Here is a 23,136-nt window from a genome sequence, read left to right as displayed (position 1 = left end):
CAGCTAGCGGATCGTTAGGAAAGATTAGATGAATGTGATAATTTATGTTTTGGCCTGAAATCGCTGATACAACCTTTAAGGTCACTAGGATCTGGACGAGTAAACTTAGGGATCGTAGGAGGGGGACCACGATACACAGACTCAGAGGAAGGGAGTACAGGGCGCACCCTTATCCACATTAAATCAAAGTTGTCTGACTTTTTATTGGGCAGAGCGGAGGAAATGACTTTAATTTGGAAAGTTGTCCAGCATGAGAACAATACATGAACTGAATATATACTCACCTAAAGGATTATTAGGAACACCTGTTCAATTTCTCATTAATGCAATTATCTAATCAACCAATCACATGGCAGTTGCTTCAATGCATTTAGGGGTGTGGTCCTGGTCAAGACAATCTCCTGAACTCCAAACTGAATGTCAGAATGGGAAAGAAAGGTGATTTAAGCAATTTTGAGCGTGGCATGGTTGTTGGTGCCAGACGGGCCGGTCTGAGTATTTCACAATCTGTTCAGTTACTGGGATTTTCACACACAACCATTTCTAGGGTTTACAAAGAATGGTGTGAAAAGGGAAAAACATCCAGTATGCGGCAGTCCTGTGGGCGAAAATGCCTTGTTGATGCTAGAGGTCAGAGGAGAATGGGCCGACTGATTCAAGCTGATAGAAGAGCAACTTTGACTGAAATAACCACTCGTTACAACCGAGGTATGCAGCAAAGCATTTGTGAAGCCACAACACGCACAACCTTGAGGCGGATGGGCTACAACAGCAGAAGACCCCACCGGGTACCACTCATCTCCACTACAAATAGGAAAAAGAGGCTACAATTTGCACGAGCTCACCAAAATTGGACAGTTGAAGACTGGAAAAATGTTGCCTGGTCTGATGAGTCTCGATTTCTGTTGAGACATTCAGATGGTAGAGTCAGAATTTGGCGTAAACAGAATGAGAACATGGATCCATCATGCCTTGTTACCACTGTGCAGGCTGGTGGTGGTGGTGTAATGGTGTGGGGGATGTTTTCTTGGCACACTTTAGGCCCCTTAGTGCCAATTGGGCATCGTTTAAATGCCACGGCCTACCTGAGCATTGTTTCTGACCATGTCCATCCCTTTATGACCACCATGTACCCATCCTCTGATGGCTACTTCCAGCAGGATAATGCACCATGTCACAAAGCTCGAATCATTTCAAATTGGTTTCTTGAACATGACAATGAGTTCACTGTACTAAAATGGCCCCACAGTCACCACATCTCAACCCAATAGAGCATCTTTGGGATGTGGTGGAACGGGAGCTTCGTGCCCTGGATGTGCATCCCACAAATCTCCATCAACTGCAAGATGCTATCCTATCAATATGGGCCAACATTTCTAAAGAATGCTTTCAGCACCTTGTTGAATCAATGCCACATAGAGTTAAGGCAGTTCTGAAGGCGAAAGGGGGTCAAACACAGTATTAGTATGGTGTTCCTAATAATCCTTTAGGTGAGTGTATGTACCACTTAGTGTAAATTACCTCTGCCTCAGTGCTAATTAGCTACGTATCACTTAATGCAAGTTGCAATAAATTGTTCCAAAATAATACATAAAGTATTTTATTTGTATAATTATGTTTAACCCCCTGGGGTCGGCGGTATCGCCGATGATACCAGCTCGCTTTTTTTCTTATCAGTTCCAAAGAGATTCATTTTGCTCTGTTGACTTTGATATTACAAACAAGTTTCATACATCAATCGATCCTGTTAAGTGTGTATTATTTTTGTGTATACTCACAATAAAAACAAAGTGTTGTGCTTTTTGCCAAATAAAGAAAAATAAACGTGATGCGAGTTCTGCCTTCTCTCTGTCAGTGAAGTCCATTCTGAAATGCGTCCGAAAATGAACTGTAACTCAGCGAATACTCAGTCAAACAGGCATACAGACACACAGGCATGAAGCTTGAATTCTCTTCTTTTAAATGAAGTAATTTATATAAAAAACAAATATTCTCAGCTTGTGAAATCTGTATTAAAAGAGAGCGATTCCAGTCGAGCTCATTAGACCTCATTCAAATGTAATGTGACCACGCCCCGGAGAGCGCGCGCTATTCAAACGCAAATTCTGAGAACCATTTCAGACCTGTGAAACGCCCACATCAGCTGTAAACACAGCGCGCCGCGAGTGAGGCATAATATAGGAAAAATATAGGAAAAGGAAATATAGGAAAAGTTTCCTCAGAACAGTGCTGATATGAGGAGCAATAGATCCCGCTGAGGAGTGAGGTAGGCTAAGTTATCTTTTCTCAAGTGTTAATGTGGAATAACGTTATGGAATAACGTTATGGAATAACGTTAGTGTAGGCCTATGTAAACCGCAAAAAGATGAATCGCGTTTCTATTATATGAATCGCGTTTCTGTGAGATGAATGAAGGGTACATATTTGTAAAGACTGTTTAGCCTAAATATGAATCGCGTGTCTGTGTGTGAAAGAATAAACCGCTTTAATCAACTAAAATGCTTTGCTATACTGAGATGAGTAAAAACCGACTGAAATATGTTGAAATAAAATGTCTTTGTATAAGCAACGTATTAAACTGCAAATTAACATTTATATGCCCTAATATTTCATAAAAACAACGTTACAGTCAGGCGAAATATGAAAGACAACAATTTGTTGACTAGATTTGGGTACAGTTTTTACTGTAGAATATACTGCCACATCAAATAAGCTTTTGATTAGCAATTTCTGCTCATATGTTATATATATATATATATATAGCTATATTCAAACTAATGAATACATATGATAAAATGTAGGCCTATAATCATTTTTTTACAAAGAAAGAGTTCGCTTGAAATATTGTTGAAATTGTAATTATTGTTGTAATTGTAACCTTTTTAATAAAATAGCAAAACATATTTACAAGATAGATGTAAGCAAAATCTTAAATGGTCAATATAAGTCTTCTTCTAAATATATCTTTTGTCCTTGCATTTATTCTTGTGGCTCAGTCAATGTCACACCTGAATGAATGGCTCATTATGCAAGTCATTACGCATAATGGGTGGGACATTGTATTCTCAGGTGTAAACTACTCCCCCTTTACGCCCCCCTCGCATATTGGCTTTCTAAGCAAAACCTGTCTTACACAATTTAAATCAATTTATTGTTTTATGTGAACGATAAAGCAAGACTATTTTCACATAATTTTGAAGCCAGAACTCGAAGCGACAACATCCATTAGTCAAAAGTCTTGTGGACACATATTTAGTATGTTTTTTGTGGTCTTATTTCAGCAACTTTCATTTTTATTTTTTTTTCAATAACCACGCATAAACATTATTCTCTTAAAAATACAAACATGTACATACGTGTTGCTCACATATTATGGTAGCCCTGTTTGTGCTATATAGAGTGAATTTACACCTTTGCCATTAACATGTTTATAAATAACTGAAAAAAGCACAAATGTCAGGGCATGTCAGAACATCCCAAGGGCCCCAAAAACACCTTAGACCCCAGAGGGTTAAAGCTACAATATGTAAAAAAAATTCGCCACTAGGGGTCGCTAACCTCTTACAATAACAAAGGCGTAGATTGATGACTCAGTGATAAGCGGAATCATGGAACTTGCCGTCATGCTGATGGATCTAATAATGTTTATGGATGAGTGAAAACATTCATACTTTTTAACATGACTGTGGTATGAAGCAGGGCGCGATTGATAATGAGAGACAGATATCAACTCCACATGCGAGTGCCGCGGATATAAAGGAATGAGGACATTTAATTCTTCCAAACTACCCGCAAGTGCTGAATTAATACTCACACAGGTCAGTTTATTTGACGAATTAAACTTGTGAGGTAATGCAGCGCTGTTTCACTTAGTCTAACGTTACACTATCATACTAAACAGCATTTGAGTGTGTTATAATGTTGTGTTAATGCTGAGTATGTTATAAAATTATAATGTTATTCTATGTGTTAGTTTGTTGGCTATATGAGACTAGCAGTAAGCTAGATCAACATTAGAATAACATACTGATCATATTCTAACATTTCATTATTTCTTTGCAGAATTCTGCATAGCATTCGGTAAAATCACCTAAAGGTGCAATAGGCAAAATTTAGCCTGCTGGCATTGAAAGCATATGATCCCACCCTCCCTGCAAACAGCCGTCCAAAGCCACGCCTCCTCCAAAACACATGAACGCACACACACCAGAAGCGAGACGAGCAGAGACAACGTTATTGTCATGTGTCATTCACCGGTGAGAAACTTTACAGTACAGTGAGTAACAGTACTACAGTAACGTACGTAAAGAACTGTTTGCCTGCCATTCTCGCTCTGTCTGCACTGCATATGTGAATGCGCGGATGACGTCTGCTGTCTGCGTGAACAGACCAGCAGACAAGTGTGCAACCACTTTAATAACTTCGGCTGCAATACACAACGGTGCCACTTCCTCCACATGTGCAACTTTTACACTAAACGAAACTGGATGCCACTGGCACTCCTTCCAAAACAAGAAAAGAAGACCAGGTCTATCATGTTTTCTGTCCTGGGGAAGGCAATGTCATTTTCCATTAGTCAGTAAACAGTCAAATATCTGCATTGTTTGGGTCCATAAAATACTGCATTATATAATTTCTACAAGCATCCTTTCAATATCCATGTTAAAGCCAAAAAAAAATCAGAAGGTAGAGTAATTTTTATGCTTAGAAATGTATCTAACCCTATAAAATAAAATGTGCTACAGAGATGTTGTCTAGCTGAGACAAGAAACAAGGTAATTTATAAATATTTCAAAACCACTACAGAGATGAATTCCTACTTTGAATGTTTTCTGACTCAATCTGACTGTCCTGAGAGAAATCTAGTGATGATCTGAGTTTCATTACATTACTCATTGTAATGTTCAACATACTCATTGTAATTTACCAATTCAAGCAGGTGCAATGACTTTTGGGAGTTGAAAATCAGCCAATCAGATTGGAGCTTTTGCCATTTTTGAGTGCGATATACATCAGATGGTCAGTAAACGGTGCATGGCCATTTCCATGGGTCTGAGTGAAAGCTCTTATTTGTTGTGTGCTAAACCCAATTGAAGGTAAGTGATGGTAAGGCAGGTTAGCAGCTTTGGGAGCATCAGTCAGCTCGGCACAGTCAACCATGTGCATCATACATTGACAGTAGCTCTGAAGCATCTAGAGACGGGCCCTTTACAAATGCAAATGTGAAAATATCTTCCGACAGCTTTGCTGAGGATAAGACAAGCTTCAGTGCTCACAGACCAATCAGCTTCCCATCAAAGTCACAAATGATTCTTACATTTCTGATTATAGATTTTCTGAAGCGCGGGAAGACTTCACATTTGTGTCCAATCACACTATCACAGAGAAAACACTATAGAGGGAAGTCGAAGTCGAGGTATAGACGAATGCTAATTGTGTGATGTAAAAAAAAGAGCCAATAATATAGCCATTGCTTAAATTAAACTAAAACAGCAGATGTGGAAGTGATTTAATTCTTAAAGTAATACTTTGACATCAGCAGAAAGTGTCAAACAGTCTGAACTACAAATACATTATGATCTGCACATTTAAACATCAGATAGAACTGGAACATGAGTTTATACTGAACTAAATTATTTTTGATAAAAGCAAAACCTCAAGTGTAAACAAGCTATTTTTATTTAATTAATAAAGCACCAATTAAAACAGCAGACGTGGAAGCCGCTACCGAGAACACATTCGCCCCTCGATTTCAGCGTAGTCCTAGGGACTATCAAAGGGTTGTGATTGGACGATAGCCTCGAAACCATTTGAATGATTTAAAAATGAGAAGTAGTACTTCATACTCAATTCTAAAACCAGGACGGCGCCTGATGCAAACCTCCGTTATCTGCAATAATCCTGAGCAACGTCAGATCGTTGCAACAAAAGATAGAAGAATTCTAGAAGCTAGAGCCAGCTTTGAGTATCGGGATGCTGGTACTTACTGAAACTGGGCTTCGACTGAAGATGCCAAGCTCGCTGAAAGAGGAACAAGGCTTTTCTCTAATTCAGGCAGATAGATCTGTCAACTCGGGGAGGAGCAAAGGCGGTGGCATCTGCGTGTTTGTAAATGACCGATGGTGTAGCCATTCAACAGTCAAATCCACAGTATTTAATCCAGACATTGAACTTTTATGTTTAAGTTTGAGACCTATTTATCTGTCAAGAGATTTTGGGAACATTGTGATCAGTTGTTGTTTATGTCTCTCCATCGGGTGAAGCGGCAAACATCATTAGAGACTGTATTCAAGCCCAACTTCAACACACACCAGGAGCGCCGGGTTTTCACAAATTCACACCTATAAATAAGTCAGATAGAATAATGGTATGTGTATTTGGTGTGCTGTCTGAGGAGAGGCTCCGAGCTCGGTGTTTGGCCCGAACCCAGAGTTTTCCCCACGATTCCTGGTTGAGATAGGAACCAGCCAAGAGTGAGGAGTCGGGGTGAAGGAGGGATGCTGAAAACTGTTGAGGACTTTAGGTGAGTTGACCGTGTATATATATATATAGGCTTCCTCTCATGCTGATAGGATAGATGTGGTAATTGATGTGGTAATAAATAAAAAGCATTTTTTTGTAATCAACTCAGAAAAATATTTTTGTCCTTGCTGCTTTCACAGAATTTTGAAACTTTGATAAGATTATTTCATTAGACAGCATTCTTCCATTGACATTCCTGATATCATCATTTAACCAAGGGACTGACTTGGGTTTAGCATGTTTCTTCCTCGGAGAAGCAAAAGATCTTTACACAAGTGGAGTTAAAAGCCTTAACATGTTGCTCTACATTTTGATGAGATAAAAAAAAGTCTTAAAAGGATTGTAGTGCTTCTTCTTATGCATAATATGCAAGTCTCCATGTGAAATAGAGCTAAATATATGAGTCCACTGGATAGAAGAATGGACTTTCACCAACAATGAACAAACCCAGATACAAGACGGGTTCAGTGCATTCCCTCACAATAAAGCCTTTCCCACATTAGTCAAACCCAAAAGCGTCAATAAGTATTTTATCATCGTTAGGGACAATATTTCCGACAAAATCCATACATTCATGAATACATTCTTTGTTACATTTGGGATATGCCAGTTCCAGTAAAAATAATTGCACATCAGATCTCCGTCTGAATGAGAGAACAGTCGAAAAAGTGCCTCTCAAACATGTCTCTCAGTTCCTTGAACAATGCGCTTTGTGTCAAAATATGTTTGTGTGCTCTGAAGTTGTCTGAGGGTTGTCATTACATATGTTTATCCAGGAAATATCTATCTGCTGCCTTTCATCTAATCCCAGTCTTTGGTATGATGCCATTGCTAACAGGCTCGCCTAAGGGACGCCAGCGCCGAGAAATCATATAAATGCAAATGACACATTCGCCTGTGGAAATATCCACTCTCTCACCTTCCTTCTTTTCATATTTCAGTTTCTCATTCTGTTTTTGTCTAAAGTGGTTTAGTTGTCAACTTCCAGCTCTATCATTTCACAGGAAAACAGGAGAAAAGGTCACAGATATGCCCTTACAGGAGAGAGAATGGGAAAAGGAGCTTTGGTGTTCTGCTTCAGAATACTTTGAAGAAGAAGTGCATTCATGTTCTCCAGTTGTGATTCCACTTCAACAAACAATGCATGTATTACACTATGATGAAATGTGCCAACTAGTATGGCTAGTACCGCTGGCAATGGCAAACGTCCATGATGCAAAGCTGTTTCAATAGAGGTAGTGAAGATGAGAAGAACAGCCTAAATAAACACCCCGAAGAGTGAAACACACCACATTCTGTGTGTCTCCTTCATCCTTCCCATCCTGCAGACTCGACTGATGCGCTGAGGAGTGAATCAGGTGTGTTTGATGATGGAGACACGGCATGTGCACTAGGAACCAGGACAGGTTTCAGAAGCACTGACGATGCCTCATCATTAAAAAAAAACACTTTATTTATATTTGAAGACAAAAGCCACCAACAATTGATTGATATCTGTTTAAAATCTGCAAGAGATGTTTTTTCCCCCGACTGTTTGACTGTTTGGTAACAGGTGCTGAACAGCTGTCAATCATATCACCGAAAGACCAGAAGGCCAAAATTAATAGACTTTGCTCAAAAGTTGCAGTTTACTAAAGGGCAAAAGGCAAAAAGAAAAGATTTATGCCCGTTCTCCGTGTGCCGTTCTCTGTTTGCTGCCTCGTTGCTTCTGCTGCTGTTGCGTTGGTTTGCGTCTGTAAGCTTCGTATATCTTTCTGTTTTTAATCATTATTTACTATCATTCCTTGTTGTTTATACTGCTAAATATAACTTACTCAACATCACACATTAACCTGACATCGCCAGCTTCAATCTAAATCGTTATTGCTAGCACAACACACTAGTAATTCGCTAGCCTGTTAGCATGTCATCCGTGCGCAGTTTATTTATTTATTTATTCATTTATTTTTCTTGCGCGCGCTCGCGCCTTTTATGAGTCCATTAAATAACTTAGGTGAGTAGGATCAGTCAACAAACATGGTAAGTCATGTCATCTCCTCCTCTTATTGTCACCTGCACCTCATGTAACATGTATAGCAGTGGTCACCAACCTTTTCAAGCATAAGATCACATCCAAAGTCCAAATGTAAACCAAGATCTACCACTTGCATAAAATTATGAAAAAACAAGGCCACAATGTAGTTCTACTTTGACATTCTTTGTTGCCTGTTAGTCACTAGCAAAATATTTATTTAACTATACAAATAGTATAATAACTATACAAACTGTCAACTATAATTCAACATTTGCGGAGGTGCGCGCGCGGCAAAAAATTACGTCATTGTAACAGCGCGCGCGCCTCCGCATCCGAAGATGCACGACTTTCAGCCGAATCTGCCTGAGCAGACGGATATTAGTACATCTCATCACACCGGCACCCAGTTTGCGCGTCTAAATCAGTTGTATGGTCTGGTTTTCAGTCTAAAACAGTTGCGTCAAGTATAAATGCCTCGTCTGTTCGGGGAGGTGTGCGCGCAGTCAGCGGAGGCTCGCGCTGCGGTGCCAGGCGAAAGTATAAACAAGGCTTAAGTCAGCGGTTGTTTTACAGACATTATATGTAAACTATAGGCTATTTGATTGGACAGATATACCCCTTTCCTTCTGCTAGACACCATTTACTACACACAATAGGCTCACACATGGTGCATTTTAAATGAATAAATAATAATGAATAAAAAAAATATTTATTTTTTTCTCTGATTTTGAAAACTCTTCGCGATCGACTTAAAATGCTTCCAAGATCGACTTGTCGACCGCGATCGACGGGTTGGTGACTCCTGATGTATAGCATATCCTTCTCTGTCAGCACAGGATTTACATGTGATAAATGCAGGGAGATAGTAAAGCTGGCGGAGAAGATTTCAGAACTAGAGACACGCATCCAAGCTTTACTCGAGGTTAATTGTAAGAGTGCAAGGGCTTTAGATACTGCCTTGGATGCGACTAGCTTAGTGAACTCTTTACATTGTTCGGTTCCGGCTGTAGAGCCCATGCAGCAGGGCAACTGGGTGACGGTGAGGCGCTGTAGTCGCGGGACAAAACACAGCTCTTCCATTCCGATTACAACATCAAATAGATTCTCCCCACTCAGTGAAACACCCACTGAGAATCCTGTTGAATGTGCCCTAGTTATTGCCCGATTCTATTACACGGAACGTGAAAATAAAGACACCAGCCACCATAGTCACATGTTTGCCGGGAGCCAGAGCGCCTGACATCAAAGCAAATTTAAAAGTGCTGGCTAATGCTAATCGTAAATTCTCTAAGATTATTATTCACGTCGGCACTAATGATGTTCGACTCCGCCAGTCGGAGATCACTAAAATTTATGTTAAAGAGGTGTGTGAACTCGCAAGTACGATGTCAGGTACTGTAATTTGCTCTGGCCCCCTTCCTGTTCGCAGGAGTGATGAGATAGTCAGTAGATTGTGTTCACTCAATGGCTGGTTGTCTAAGTGGTGTCCGCAAAATAATATAGAATTCATCGACAATTGGAAAAGTTTTTGGGGCAGACCTGACCTGTTGAAAAGAGATGGTATTCATCCCTCCTGGGATGGTGCTGCTCTTCTCTCTAGTAATATGGCACATAGTCTTAGAGCTCAAACATGAGAATCTGGGGCTCAGGTCAGGAAGCAGACAGACTGGCTAAACCGACCGTCTGCTAGCTGTCTCACGTCACCAAGGTCAGATAAATCCCATCACATAGAGCCTCTTTCACCTAGATATCATCATATAGAGACTGTGTCTGTTCCCCGAATTAGGACATACAAAAAACTCCTAAACCCATTTAAGGGTATAAATTTAATTGATGTTCAACAAATAAAAAACAGATATAATACCAATGAGCAAATGATAAAGCTTGGGTTGCTGAATATTAGATCCCTTTCTTCAAAAGCACTTATTGTTAATGATATGATTACAGACTATAATCTAGATGTGCTGTGTTTGACAGAAACCTGGCTAAAACCAAACGATTACATTACTTTAAATGAGTCCACCCCGCAAGATTACTGTTATAAACATGAGCCTCATCTGAAAGGCAAAGGGGCAGGTGTTGCTGTAATTTATAGAAATATTTTTAGAATTACTAAGAAGTCTAGTTTCAAATATAATTATTTTGAAGTGTTGGTGCTTAATATAGCAATATATAGTGTAAATGATAAATCACGTTTGAGATTTGTGCTGGCTACTGTATACAGGCCACCAGGGCACCATACAGACTTTATCAAAGAATTTGCTGACTTTCTTTCAGAGTTAGTACTGGCTGCAGATAAAGTCATAATTGTTGGTGATTTTAATATACATGTGGATAACGAAAAAGATGCATTGGGATTGGCATTTAAAGACATTCTGAACTCTATTGGAGTTAGACAACACGTGTCAGGACCTACTCATCGTCGTAATCATACTGTAGATCTAATATTATCTCACGGAATAAATGTTGATGCCGTTGAAATTCTGCAGCAGAGCGATGACATATCAGATCATTATCTAGTCTCGTGTAAATTACATTTAGCCAAGCCGACTCCGTGTTACAAATATGTTAGACCTATCACTTCTGCCACTAAAGATTGCTTTATTAATAATCTTCCTGATCAGTTTAATCATCTCAGCATCCCAGATAGCTTAGAAGAACTTGATATTGCAACAGAAACTTTTAACTCTCTCTTTTCCAGCACTTTAGACACAGTTGCTCCATTGCGCTTGAAGAAGATAAAAGAAAATAGTCCAACGCCGTGGTACAACGAGCACACTCGGGCCCTTAAGAGAGCAGCCAGAGAGATGGAGCGCAACTGGAAGAAAACAAAACTAGAGGTATTTCACATTTCATTGAAGGAGAGCTCGATTACTTACAGAGAGGCTTTAAAAGCTGCTAGATCTGCTTATTTTTCAACCCTATTAGAAGAAAATAAACAAAACCCTAGGTATTTATTTGAAACAGTGGCCAAACTAACGAAAAATAAAGCTTCAAGCCTAGAAGTTTCCAAGCAGCACAGCAGTAATGACTTTATGAACTTCTTCACTTACAAGATTGATAATATTAGGGAGAAAATTATAACTATGCAACCGTCTACTACAGTATCGCATCAGGCAGTGCATTGTAGTCTCCCTGAGGAAAAATTTGATTCATTCATTGCTATAGAAGAGGAAGAATTCGCTTAACTCGTTAAATCAACTAAATCGACAACATGTATGTTAGACCCTATACCGACTAAGCTACTGAAAGAGATGCTCCCAGAGGTCATAGATCCTCTTCTTAATATCATTCATTCATCTTTGTCATTAGGATATGTACCAAAAACTTTTAAGCTGGCTATGATTAAAGCTCTTATTAAAAAAACGCAAAAAAAATTACAGGCCAATCTCGAATCTACCTTTTATGTCAAAGATACTAGAAAAGGCAGTATCCTCACAACTATGTTCCTTTCTAGAAAGAAATGATATCTGAGGATTTCCAGTCAGGATTTAGACCATACCATAGTACTGAGACAGCTCTCGTTAGAGTCACACATGATTTGCTCTTATCATCCGATCGTGGTTGTATCTCTCTATTACTGTTACTCGATCTTAGTGCTGTATTTGATACTATTGGCCACAACATTCTTTTAAATAGACTCAAAAATTATGTTGGCATTAGTGGAATTGCATTAGCATGGTTTAAATCATACTTATCTGACCGTTATCAGTTTGTAGCAGTAAATGAAGAGATGTCTCATCGATCACAAGTTCAGTATGGAGTACCACAAGGCTCAGTACTAGGACCGTTGCTGTTCACTCTGTACATGCTACCCTTAGGAGATATCATTAGGAAGCATGGCATCAGTTTTCACTGTTATGCTGATGATACTCAGCTCTATATTTCTTCACGCTCCGACGAAACTTACCAATTCACAAAATTAACGGAATGCATAGCTGATATAAAAAAACTGGATGACTAGTAATTTCCTACAACTTTATTCTGAAAAAACAGAGATTCTAATTATTGGACAAAAAACTTTCTCACGTAATAATCTAGAATACTGTCTAACACTTGATGGCTGCTCTGTCAAGTCTACGTCGTCGGTTAGGAACCTGGGTGTGCTCTTTGATACCAATCTTTCATTTGAAAGTCACGTGTCTAGTATCTGTAAAACTGCATTCTTTCATCTTAAAAATATATCTAAATTATGCCATATGCTCTTAATGACAAATGCGGAACAATTAGTTCATGCGTTCATGACATCAAGGCTAGATTACTGTAATGCTCTACTGGGTGGTTGCCCTGCATGCTTAATAAACAAACTACAGCTGGTCCAAAACGCAGCAGCTCGAGTTCTTACCAGAACCAGGAAGTATGACCATATTAGCCCAGTTCTGTCAACACTGCACTGGCTCCCTATTAAACATCGTATAAACTTTAAAATATTGCTGATTACTTACAAAGCACTAAATGGTTTAGCTCCGCAGAACTTGAGCGAGCTCTTAACGCATTATAGTCCTTCACGTCTATTGCGATCTCAAAATTCCGGCCAGTTGATAATACCTAGAATATCAAAATCGACTGCTGGCGGTAGATCCTTCTCCTATTTAGCACAAAACTTTGGAACAGTCTTCCTAACATTGTCCGGGAAGCAGACACACTCTGTCAGTTTAAAGCTAGACTAAAAACACATCTCTTTGACCTAACATACACATAACACATTATAGACTTCTATAATTCAATATTAGGCTGCATAGTTTAGGTCAGCCGGAACCGGGAACACTTCCCATAAATCCTGATGTACTCGTTACATCATAAGAAGAATGGCGTCTACGCTAATATTAGTCTCTCTGTTTATCCGAGGTTTACTGCAGTCCGCTGGATCCGGGCCGAATCCAGATCCGATGAAGGACCTGCGCCTGGACATGATGACAATGCAGTCCTGAAGTCCCAACCAGTCTCTCCCTGTTTACTGAAGTCAGCAGGACCCCGGCCGTATCCAGATCAGATGGTGGACCTGCACCTGGACCCATCCATGACGCATCCCTGAAGTGCCAGCCTCATCAGCCCTGTGAAGGCCTCATCGACATGACCAATCTGACTTCTGACCTGTAATGCTGCCTGGATCATAATCACACACTGTTCGCTCGTTGGCCAGAGGAGAACTGGCCCCCGACTGAGCCTGGGTTCTCCCAAGGTTTTTTTCTCCATTCTGTCACCTTGTGGAGTTTTGGTTCCTTGCCACTGTTGCCTTGGCTTTTGGCTTGCTTAGTTGGTGACATTTTATATTCAACAATATTATTGATCTGCTTTACTTAGGGTGGACGATGACGCAATTTTCTTCTAGAAACAAACTTTGTTGTATTATTTTCATGTTCTCACTTTGAAGCTGCTTTGATACAATCTGTATTGAAAAAGCGCTATATAAATAAAGGTCTCTCTGTTTATCCTGAGGTTTACCGCAGTCCGCCGGATCCAGGCCGTATCCAGATCTGATGAAGGACCTGCGCCTGGACGCGACGACAACGCAGTCCTGAAGTGTCAACTAGTCTCTCCCCTGTGAAGGCCTCCCTCCCTTTACCTCTGTACAGAAAAAGCGTTGTCAGGATAATTCCAGTTCGCGTGGCTACGCTGAAGCGATAAAAATTCTGTATTATAAATTTTAAGGCCAGACAAGTTGTATGGTTAGGGTTGATTTGTAGGGAAGGACGCGCACGCCTATAGACTGAACTCGTAATACGCATGTGCATGCCATCAGCGTTCTCACTGGTTCACGTTTTTGAAGTTTGCGCAGAAAGAACTTAAGAGTTTTCTGTTAAAACGGTGTCGTGTTAGCGGCCCCTAAGTTAATAACTAATGATCGTTGCAACAGAAGTGAATCAATCAAACTAACTTTAGCTGGACAATAACTTTATTCTAGAGCTGCTATAAAGCCAAAACAATCTCTGTTACTTTAATTTCCTATTATCAATGTAAAGACGCTTTGGGACAATCTACATTGTTAAAATCGTTATATAAATGAGGATGACTTGACTTGACTTGACTTGAAGTCTACTCCGTAATACCGCTACTACATTACTCTCTACTGAAATGAATACCCATTCCGCAGCAAATATTGCATTAGTGCAGCACAGAGAGAACAACAAAATACCTGAACATGTTTGTATAGCACTTGACTGAACTTATTCATGATTCTAAACACTAAACCTTTGTGGTGATTATTTAAAAAAACAAGACTTCCATGTGAGAAACGAGTGAAGAGTTCTTACCTTGCCCACATACAGCGGCTCCATCCCGGTGTATTCCTCAAGCACAAAGAACTGATTCCAAACCCAGTTGCGTTTCTGTCTCTGCAGGGCGTCCCGTGAGTGTGTGAGGTGTTTGTGGGGTCGGTCAGGGGTCGCGTCAGGGGTCGTGTCAGCAGACCAGCTCATTTCCTGAACAGCGAGGAGCCAGACGGCAAAACACACGAGACGGCCACAAACACTCATCTAGGGCAATGTGAAGAATCAGCACACAGGAGTGAAGGATCAGCACACAGGAGTGAAGGATCAGCACACGGGAGTGAAGGATCAGCACACAGGAGTGAAGGATCAGCACACGGGAGTGAAGGATCAGCACACGGGAGTGAAGGATCAGCACACAGGAGTGAAGGATCAGCACACGGGAGTGAAGGATCAGCACACGGGAGTGAAGGATCAGCACACAAGAGTGAAGGATCAGCACACGGGAGTGAAGGATCAGCACACGGGAGTGAAGGATCAGCACACGGGAGTGAAGGATCAGCACACAAGAGTGAAGGATCAGCACACGGGAGTGAAGGATCAGCACACGGGATGGATCAGAGACTGAACAAAAATACATCCGGTCTGAAATATCACCAACGCAGATAATTAAATGTCAAACCCTTGCAGTTTGTGCAGTTTTGTATGCACAAAACCTAGAAATCCCTGAAGTGATTACAGTGATGTCATTTCTGATGGTTCAGGAGGAGTTTCTGATGCCTGTCAGAAAAAGAGAGATAAAACAAGGGTGAGAGGATCTGCCTTCAACTATTGTAGGCTTTCTGAAGAAGAGTTGTTGCAGCAAATCTCCACTGCCATGTTTGGGTGGTTAGCAGGGTGTTGCTAAAAGCGTCATGCTGTGTTTTCTAGGGTGTTCCCCCCACACAAAATTGTAAATAATGTATGTTAAAATGTATTCTATTAATTGAAATTAATTATCATTATGTAAGGAATAATTGACTCCAGGCCGTTGAATTATTAGAAAAATAGTGCACACCCGAGGTGTTAATGTGGTCACGACGCGAAACGGATCGAGTGGCCGTTACACCTCGGGTGTGCATGATTTTTCTAATAATTCAACGGCCTGGAGTCAATTATTCCGCTTATACTACAGTTACCACACCTCAAAATATTGTTCAGATGATGTATTTCAAGACATTTGTCAAGTTTTTGTCATTAAAACGCTCTTGTATGTAGGACTAATTTCTTATGCGTCAATTCCCATTCCTTTGTTGCTAATTCCAAAATGTCATTTAAGAGTTAGTAACCGGAGGTTTGAGCCACTGATAGCAGACTAATGCAGTTATTAGTGCAGTTATTAGATAGACAGATAGAGAGACAGAGAGAGGTTGCAATAATGAGACAGAAAAGCATGTGCGTCAATATTATTTTATTTATTTATTAATTCATTCGTTTTAATTCATTCGTTAATTTTATTTTTCTATTATTGACAGTAGGCTGTAACGAAACCCTGTGCAGCAAGACTATCTATTTATGTATATTCAGTTCAATTTTCTATTGATTATAGATAGGACTATATACTTTTTTTTATTAAAATTAAACTGCACATTTCCATTGATTGTGAAGTTAGACATCGAAAATGGCTGATCAAGCGCATGGGGCTGCATGTTAGCAGAGGGTTTTTTCCTGGTGATCCTTGGCTTGATTTTCGTTTGTACTTTTGTTTCCTGAGAGGATCAAGCTCCATTTCTTTCTTTCTGTAGCGGAAGGTGCCCACTAGCTTCTCGGGCTTGTTTCACACTTGTGCCCTGTGACAGACATGATCTGCCTGCTCTCCAGCCCTGACTCTGACAGCATTTGAACTGCAGTGCTTCTAAATGAATGGTTGGTGTATCTTTTGGATAATCCGACTGCCCCGCTGATGCGCGGAAGCATGTTTCCAAGATAGTTCACACCCATCGGTTCATGGGAATACCAGCAATCTCTCCTGTCAAGCTTCACCTGTGAATCTTTCAGTGGATGAAGATAGAAGGATGTGGCATCAGGTGGGCATTTGGCGATGTACTTTCTGAAACTTTTAACCGGGCAAAGGGGGTCCCCTGGATTGGCAAACATGAATCCTCGGTAGCAGTCTTTGTTGGGATCAGTGGGCTTTTTGTGTTTTTTGGTTTCTGCAGTATAAGACAAGCAAATATATTCATCATCATTTTCATCTTTTTTAAGGACGAATGAATTCTTTCTTAATTCTCGATTTCCTCCTTGCCAGGTTCAGCTGAATGTCAAACCAGACCTTGCGAACCAGCCCGGCTGCTGTGTCTGGTGACAGATACGTAGAGTTACGAAAGCCCGCAGCTGGGTATTTAAAGCGTCTGCCCCGTCTCTCTCTACTTTGTCCACAGATGTATTTTTGGCCTTAAGCCAGTCGTTAAACACATTGACAGCCCAAGCTGTTGTTTTTTTTGGTGTTTTCTTCGTGTTTTTCGCCCTCGAGTCTGTCTAGCTGTTCTTCGCTGATTGTTTTATGTCTTTTGTTGTTGCCTGCTGCTTTTGATGTCCTCTTCCGTTTATTTGTTTTTTCATCTGGGTTATCCAATACTGCCGTCGCCCAGTTGTTAAAATTTTCATGTTCACCATAAATATAAAAATTTACTTCCGGAAAATCAAAATTGTCTGTCAATTTTTTTCTTGTTATGAATTGTATCCTATTTTCCGTTATTACAGTTAACTACGCAAAGTGATTATGGAACTGTAATGCAGTCAAGGCCTGCCTGGAGCTACTTTAGCTGTGCTTTTCCCTGAAAATAATTGCACACCTTAGAACGTTCGTCAACCAATCAGATACAAGCATTCAACGGCCCTGTAGTATAATACAATATAAAGAGCAATAATCAACAATAATGTTTTCTCATAATACTGCAGCCCTACACTGTAATAATGTTTTTTAATATTTTTATAATTTATATACTTTATAGGCTATACTATATTTGCATACATATTTATATACACACTAAATTTATATTACGCTAAGTTATTTGATTATTTGAGAGTGACTGTTTTATATCGACTAATCCAGGTTATTGTCACGATCTCATGTGTCTTGTGTTTTGTAAGACTTTTATGTTGAAGTGTATTCTTAGTTCCCATTGTTTCTGTGTTCGCTTCCTGTGTTTTGTTCCTGTTTTGCCTTGTACCTTGTTTGTTGTCATAGTTACCCTCATTAGTTCCCATGACATCTAATCACCCACACCTGTCCCTCATCAGCCCCTTGTTAACCTGTCTATTTAAACCTATGTTCTTCAGTTGTTGGTTGTTGTTCCTGTTGTTGCTCTCCTGCCTGCTCTATGTGGATTATGCATTTGTTCTTGTATTATCTGTGTTTATGTTTTATTAATAAACCTCTGTGCTTGTGTTTGGATTCTCGCTTCGTCTCAAGCCTGCTAACACCTTACAGTTAGACAGGATGCCAAGTCTACTTTCAGGTGAGACATTTTAAACCATGAAAGGTGTTTTCCTGTAATTTGTCACCCTTCTGTAGAATACAATAACAAATGCTTTTCTTATTAAAATAGCACAATAACATAATTTAATGTGAAGAAGAATGTATAAGTACATATATGAATGTAAACCAGAGGCAGCCCTTGCAATTGGGAGGCCTGTTTCAAAGAAACATATTGTATGCAATTCAACTGTAATTACTTTTATTATCTGTTATATTTAACTCATATTTCACACTTAATAGTCTATTTATATTCTATCTACTGCTATCCACGCAACAACCGAAACCAAATCAACATTCAATCTTCGTCAATTCAGTTTTCACCTCAAATAGAAGCTTGGACAGTTTAATGACAGGCCTTGAAGAGCAAAGAAATTAAAATGAGAGAACAGGGATTAAATAAATATTTTAATAGGAATTAGTAATGCATTATGAATCGGCTAGGTACATCAAGAGGAAATATTTTACACTCCGAATTTGACATTTATAACTTGGCTTTCCTATGACCAAGTGCTGCAAAAGCTCTGACAAGCGTAACTACAGTATATGCTTATGCAGCGATCTCATGATGCCGTGTTCATCAGTGTGGATAGCCACAGGAATTATTCTTATCAGCCGCATGTGCCAGATATAAATAAAAATGAAATGACAGGGAAAAATGAAATGAAACAAAAATTGCCAGGAGGTGGCGGCAAATCATTGTCTTTACGTGTGAGTCATTCAGTCAAAAACATCCATTCAAAAACGGCTGACTCATTCAGGGACAAAGTTATTGTGACTGACTTGTTGCCTCAAGCAGTGTTTGTGCATGAAGGTACATCACGAAAATGATTTCAGACAGACTTCTGAGGCAGAGTAACAGTTTACTGAACTACAGCAAAATATAGAGAGCTTTGGTGAAAACTAAGTGAATATTTAATTGCTACAATAATTTCTCACTAGAAATAACATCAAAAGTGGAAAAGGTTTATATAAAACGTACATTTACACAACTTTCAGTCGCCATATATATTTTTAGCTCTGCACTTAGGTTTGATGAATGGATTGATGAATCTGAATGTATTGTAGTTTACATGAACGCTAAACGTGATCAGGTTGATGTGTGCATTTAAATGTCACAAGCTTCAAATCTAAATACATTTTTTGACATGCCGCACGAATATACAGTTCTTTTTCTTACTTCGCTTGGTGTTTCACTATGGGAATAGCTTCGGGCGTGACCAACTACAGAAGCTCCTATGCCACCACGTCTGTCTTTGACAGACAGGTCGACCTGAGATCAGGCTCCGCCCCCACCTATATCACTCAGGTCAACCCCTAACGAAGTCATTCTCGCTTTCTTCCCATGAGGGACTACAACAAGCTCTCTCAGCACGTCCTGATTTTTGCTAAACAGTTCAACAGGCGGACCGTCATTGGATTACGCCACTGAACGCGACATCAGTGGATTGGACTGTGTTGAGTGTCACACTGAATAGTGTCCGCGTCATGGCGAGCTATTCTGTTCGGACTATCGTGTGTTTAATTACGACGGTAGGTTTTTCAGTAGCGTCAAGCCATCTTTAGGCTTTACGCGTTAAGGCGAGCCATGATAAGAGCTAACTACCCTACGTAAACCATCAGACTAACATGTCGTGACGAGTCATTGAATCGCTCTTTCTCTCTCCAGCCGTTATGTCGACAGTCACTACCCCCGCCAAAGGGAATGAGTCGAAAAGCAGGGAGCCTGCACCTCGTGTCCCGCGTCATGTGGAGCAACCGTCTCGGGCAGGGACCCCCATCCCATGTGCATCGTGTGCATGGGCACTAAGCACGCTCAAATGTCGCTTGCGGACCCGCAAACTTGCGTTCACTGTGCGTCAATGGCGGTAAAAATTTTGGAGAGAAGGCTGAGAATGGCGGTGGCTAGCCAGCAAGACCCATGTTTGTCCGGAGCTGCCGCGAAACCTAAGGCTACTGTCCATCATATGCGAGCTACCATGAGCTGGGCTGACATGATGGAAGCCGAATCCCCGGATATGCCTCCTCTGTTTGATGGCTTTCTCGCACACGAGGAGGAGGAGCCGGGAGACGAGGACGCAGAGGGAGACGCAAACTCTGACCTCCTCGACTTGGACATGGATGACGAGGAGTAGGAGGACAACTCTCTCTTCCCTGTACAACAGTCTAGACCCCCTAGCACGACTGATTCGGGCAAGCGAGCCACGGCTAAACTGGGCCTAGCGTGGCCCGTTGCGCAGGATGCAGAAGGAGCAGACAAGGGACCTCTCTCGGCTCGCATACTCAATTGGCGTGCATGCGCAGTTCAGCCGTGGGTTGTAAACACGATTTTAAGGGGATACAGACTTCAATTTGCCATGAAACCACCCAGATTCAATGGTATGATAGTCTCAGTGGCCGAGGGAGAATCAGCTCGCGTCCTTACAGTCGAGATAGATACTCCTTTAGACAGACGAGCCATCAGAGTGGTGCAAAAGGAAGTGAGCTGTCTTTTACTCCCGTTACTTTGTGATTCCAAAGAAAGGGAGCACATGTCTGCGTCCAATTTTAGATCTCCGTGTGTTAAGCACCTACGGAAGTATTCCTTCAAAATGTTGACACACAAAACACTCTGTCGATCAATCCGCCAGAACGACTGCACACAGAATATCTAGGGCTCAGTATAAACTCCCTCTCTTATCGGGTCACTCTGACAGAGGGGAGGATCACGTCCTTCACTCAGTGTCTCTCCCGTTTTCAGATGGGGAAAATTGTCCCATTCAGACTGTGCTTACGAATGCAGGGGTTAATGGCTTCAGCGATTTCGGTAGTACGGCTGGGGCTACTCATAATGAGAGACTTTCAGCGTTGGGTCACGCATCTGCGTCTGTGTTCTCGGCGTCATCTCAGCCGACCGGAGAGAGTAACTCATGCGTGCGTCAGAGCGCTCAGACATTGGAAAAGCCCTGTGACTCTCAGAACGGGGATTCCCTTGGGGGCAGTGTCGTCGAGAGTCACTATGATGACGGACGCGCCATTAAAGGGCTGGGGAGCAACTCTAATGGGCAGAGCTGTCAACGGTGTGTGGCCTCCACAGCTGATTCACAAGCACATAAATTACTTGGAATTGTTGGCAGTGTTTCTAGCGCTGAAACATTTTCTGAGCTTCATCAGGGGCCAGCATGTTTTAGTGAAAACAGACAATTCTACAGTGGTAGCTTATATCAACCGACAGGAAGGCACACACTCTCTTCAACTGCACCAGTTAGCAAAAAAGCTGATTGTGTGGTGCGACACAAGGCTTTTATCCATCAGGGCAACCCATGTTCCAGGGATATTGAACAGGGGGGCAGATTTGCCATCCTCACCCAGACAGGATAGCTCTCTGGGCCTGGCCCGTGAGAGCTGGAATTTGAGTGCAGCAGGTCTGCCCCCATCAGTCGTACACACTATACAGAGTGCAAGAGCCTCTTCTACTCGCTCACTTTATAGTAATAAATGGCGAGTCTTTGAAGAATGGTGTGGACGGACTCATATTGGCCCTTTTCAATGTTCAGTGAGGGACATATTATGTTTTCTCCAGGATCTGTTAGATAAAGGGAAGGCTTTTTCTATGTTAAAGGTATACTTAGCGGCCATGTCTGCTTGTCATGTTGGTTTTGGTGACAAGACAGCAGGTCAGCACCCTTTAATACGTCGTTTTATGAAAGGGGCACGGCGTAAGAGGCCAGTGGCCAGGCGAATGGTCCCGTTGTGGGATTTGTCTATGGTTTTATTGGCCCTTTCTCAACACCCTTTTGAGCCGTTGGAAGCTATAGGGCTGAAGTTTCTCTCTCTTAAGACCGCACTGCTGTTAGCGCTGGTGACAGCGAAGTTGTGAGTGACTTAAAGCCCTGTCTGTCAGCCCGTCTTGTCTGCAGTTTTCTCCAGGGCTCACAAGGGTTTCCTTTCGCCCTAACCCTGCTTTCGTACCTAAAGTAGTGGACTCATCTTATAGATGTCCAACTACAGAACTTACAGCCTTCCACCCTCCTCCGTTCTCTTCTCCGGGGGATAGGAGATTGAATTCTTTATGTCCTGTACGGGCGCTTCGTGTGTACGTGGAAAGGACGGCAGGTTTCAGAAAGAATGACCAGCTGTGTCTTGGGCTACTCCTCACAAAGGTAAGCCGTTGTCACGTCAGCGACTGTCCCATTGGATTGTGGAAGCTATCTCTCTAGCATATAAATGCAGAGGTTCTCAACCTCCTGAGGGCTTAAGGGCCCACTCCACCAGGGGCATGGCTACATCATGGGCCTTACTTAAGGGGGTTTCAGTCCAGGAGATCTGTGCGGCAGCAAGCTGGGCTACGCCGCACACTTTTGTGCGATTTTATAGACTGGATGTGTAGGAGCCATCCTTAGCTCATGCAGTGCTAGGAGCCAGCACATCAGGTCCCATATGATGACGTATAGCGTATGTTGTGGAATCCGGGAGTGGTCTATATCTCCCACAGTGAAAAGCGAAGTTATGAAAAGAACGATGGGTTACTTAACGTAATCCTGGGTTCTTTGATAACAGAGTGAGGTGTTTCACCAACATTTCCCTCCTTGCACAGGAACGGGAAGAAATCTCTCTATAATGACTTTGTTAGGGGTTGACCTGAGTGATTTAGGTGGGGGCGGAGCCTGATCTCAGGTCGACCTGTCTGTCAAAGACAGACGTGGTGGCATAGGAGCTTCCGTAGTTGGTCACGCCCAAAGCAATTCCCATAGTGAAACACCTCACTCTGTTATCAAAGAACCCGGGATTACGTTAAGTAACCCATCGTTTCCCCTGTTCACGCTTAATAACCATTCTCCTACACTGGTTCTTTATTTGTTTTGAACAGCACACTTAATATTTATCCATTTCTG

At 41.4% G+C, this 23,136-nt stretch overlaps 1 protein-coding gene across 1 annotated transcript in view; it reads right to left on the bottom strand.

Annotated features, from left to right (window-relative positions):
* The window catches only part of LOC311284375 (cadherin-7), a gene marked incomplete at its 5' end in the record, with an annotated part of 92,309 nt that extends 74,315 nt beyond the window's left edge, over positions 1–17,994 (bottom strand). The window contains 4 exons of the mRNA XM_084399371.1: positions 14,791–14,958; positions 15,059–15,369; positions 16,722–16,937; positions 17,958–17,994. Of these exons, the coding sequence (XP_084255497.1) occupies positions 14,791–14,958; positions 15,059–15,369; positions 16,722–16,937; positions 17,958–17,994 (732 nt within the window). The remainder of the gene's footprint in view (positions 1–14,790; positions 14,959–15,058; positions 15,370–16,721; positions 16,938–17,957) is intronic.
* Positions 17,995–23,136: the final 5,142 nt, after the last annotated feature.

The sequence above is a fragment of the Rutilus rutilus genome, assembly GCF_951802725.1.
Source record: "Rutilus rutilus genome assembly, chromosome: 24".
In the NCBI taxonomy this organism is placed as follows: Eukaryota; Metazoa; Chordata; class Actinopteri; order Cypriniformes; family Leuciscidae; genus Rutilus; species Rutilus rutilus.
Note: the sequence above shows the minus strand (reverse complement) of the source record. Positions and strands in the feature narration are given on the sequence as shown.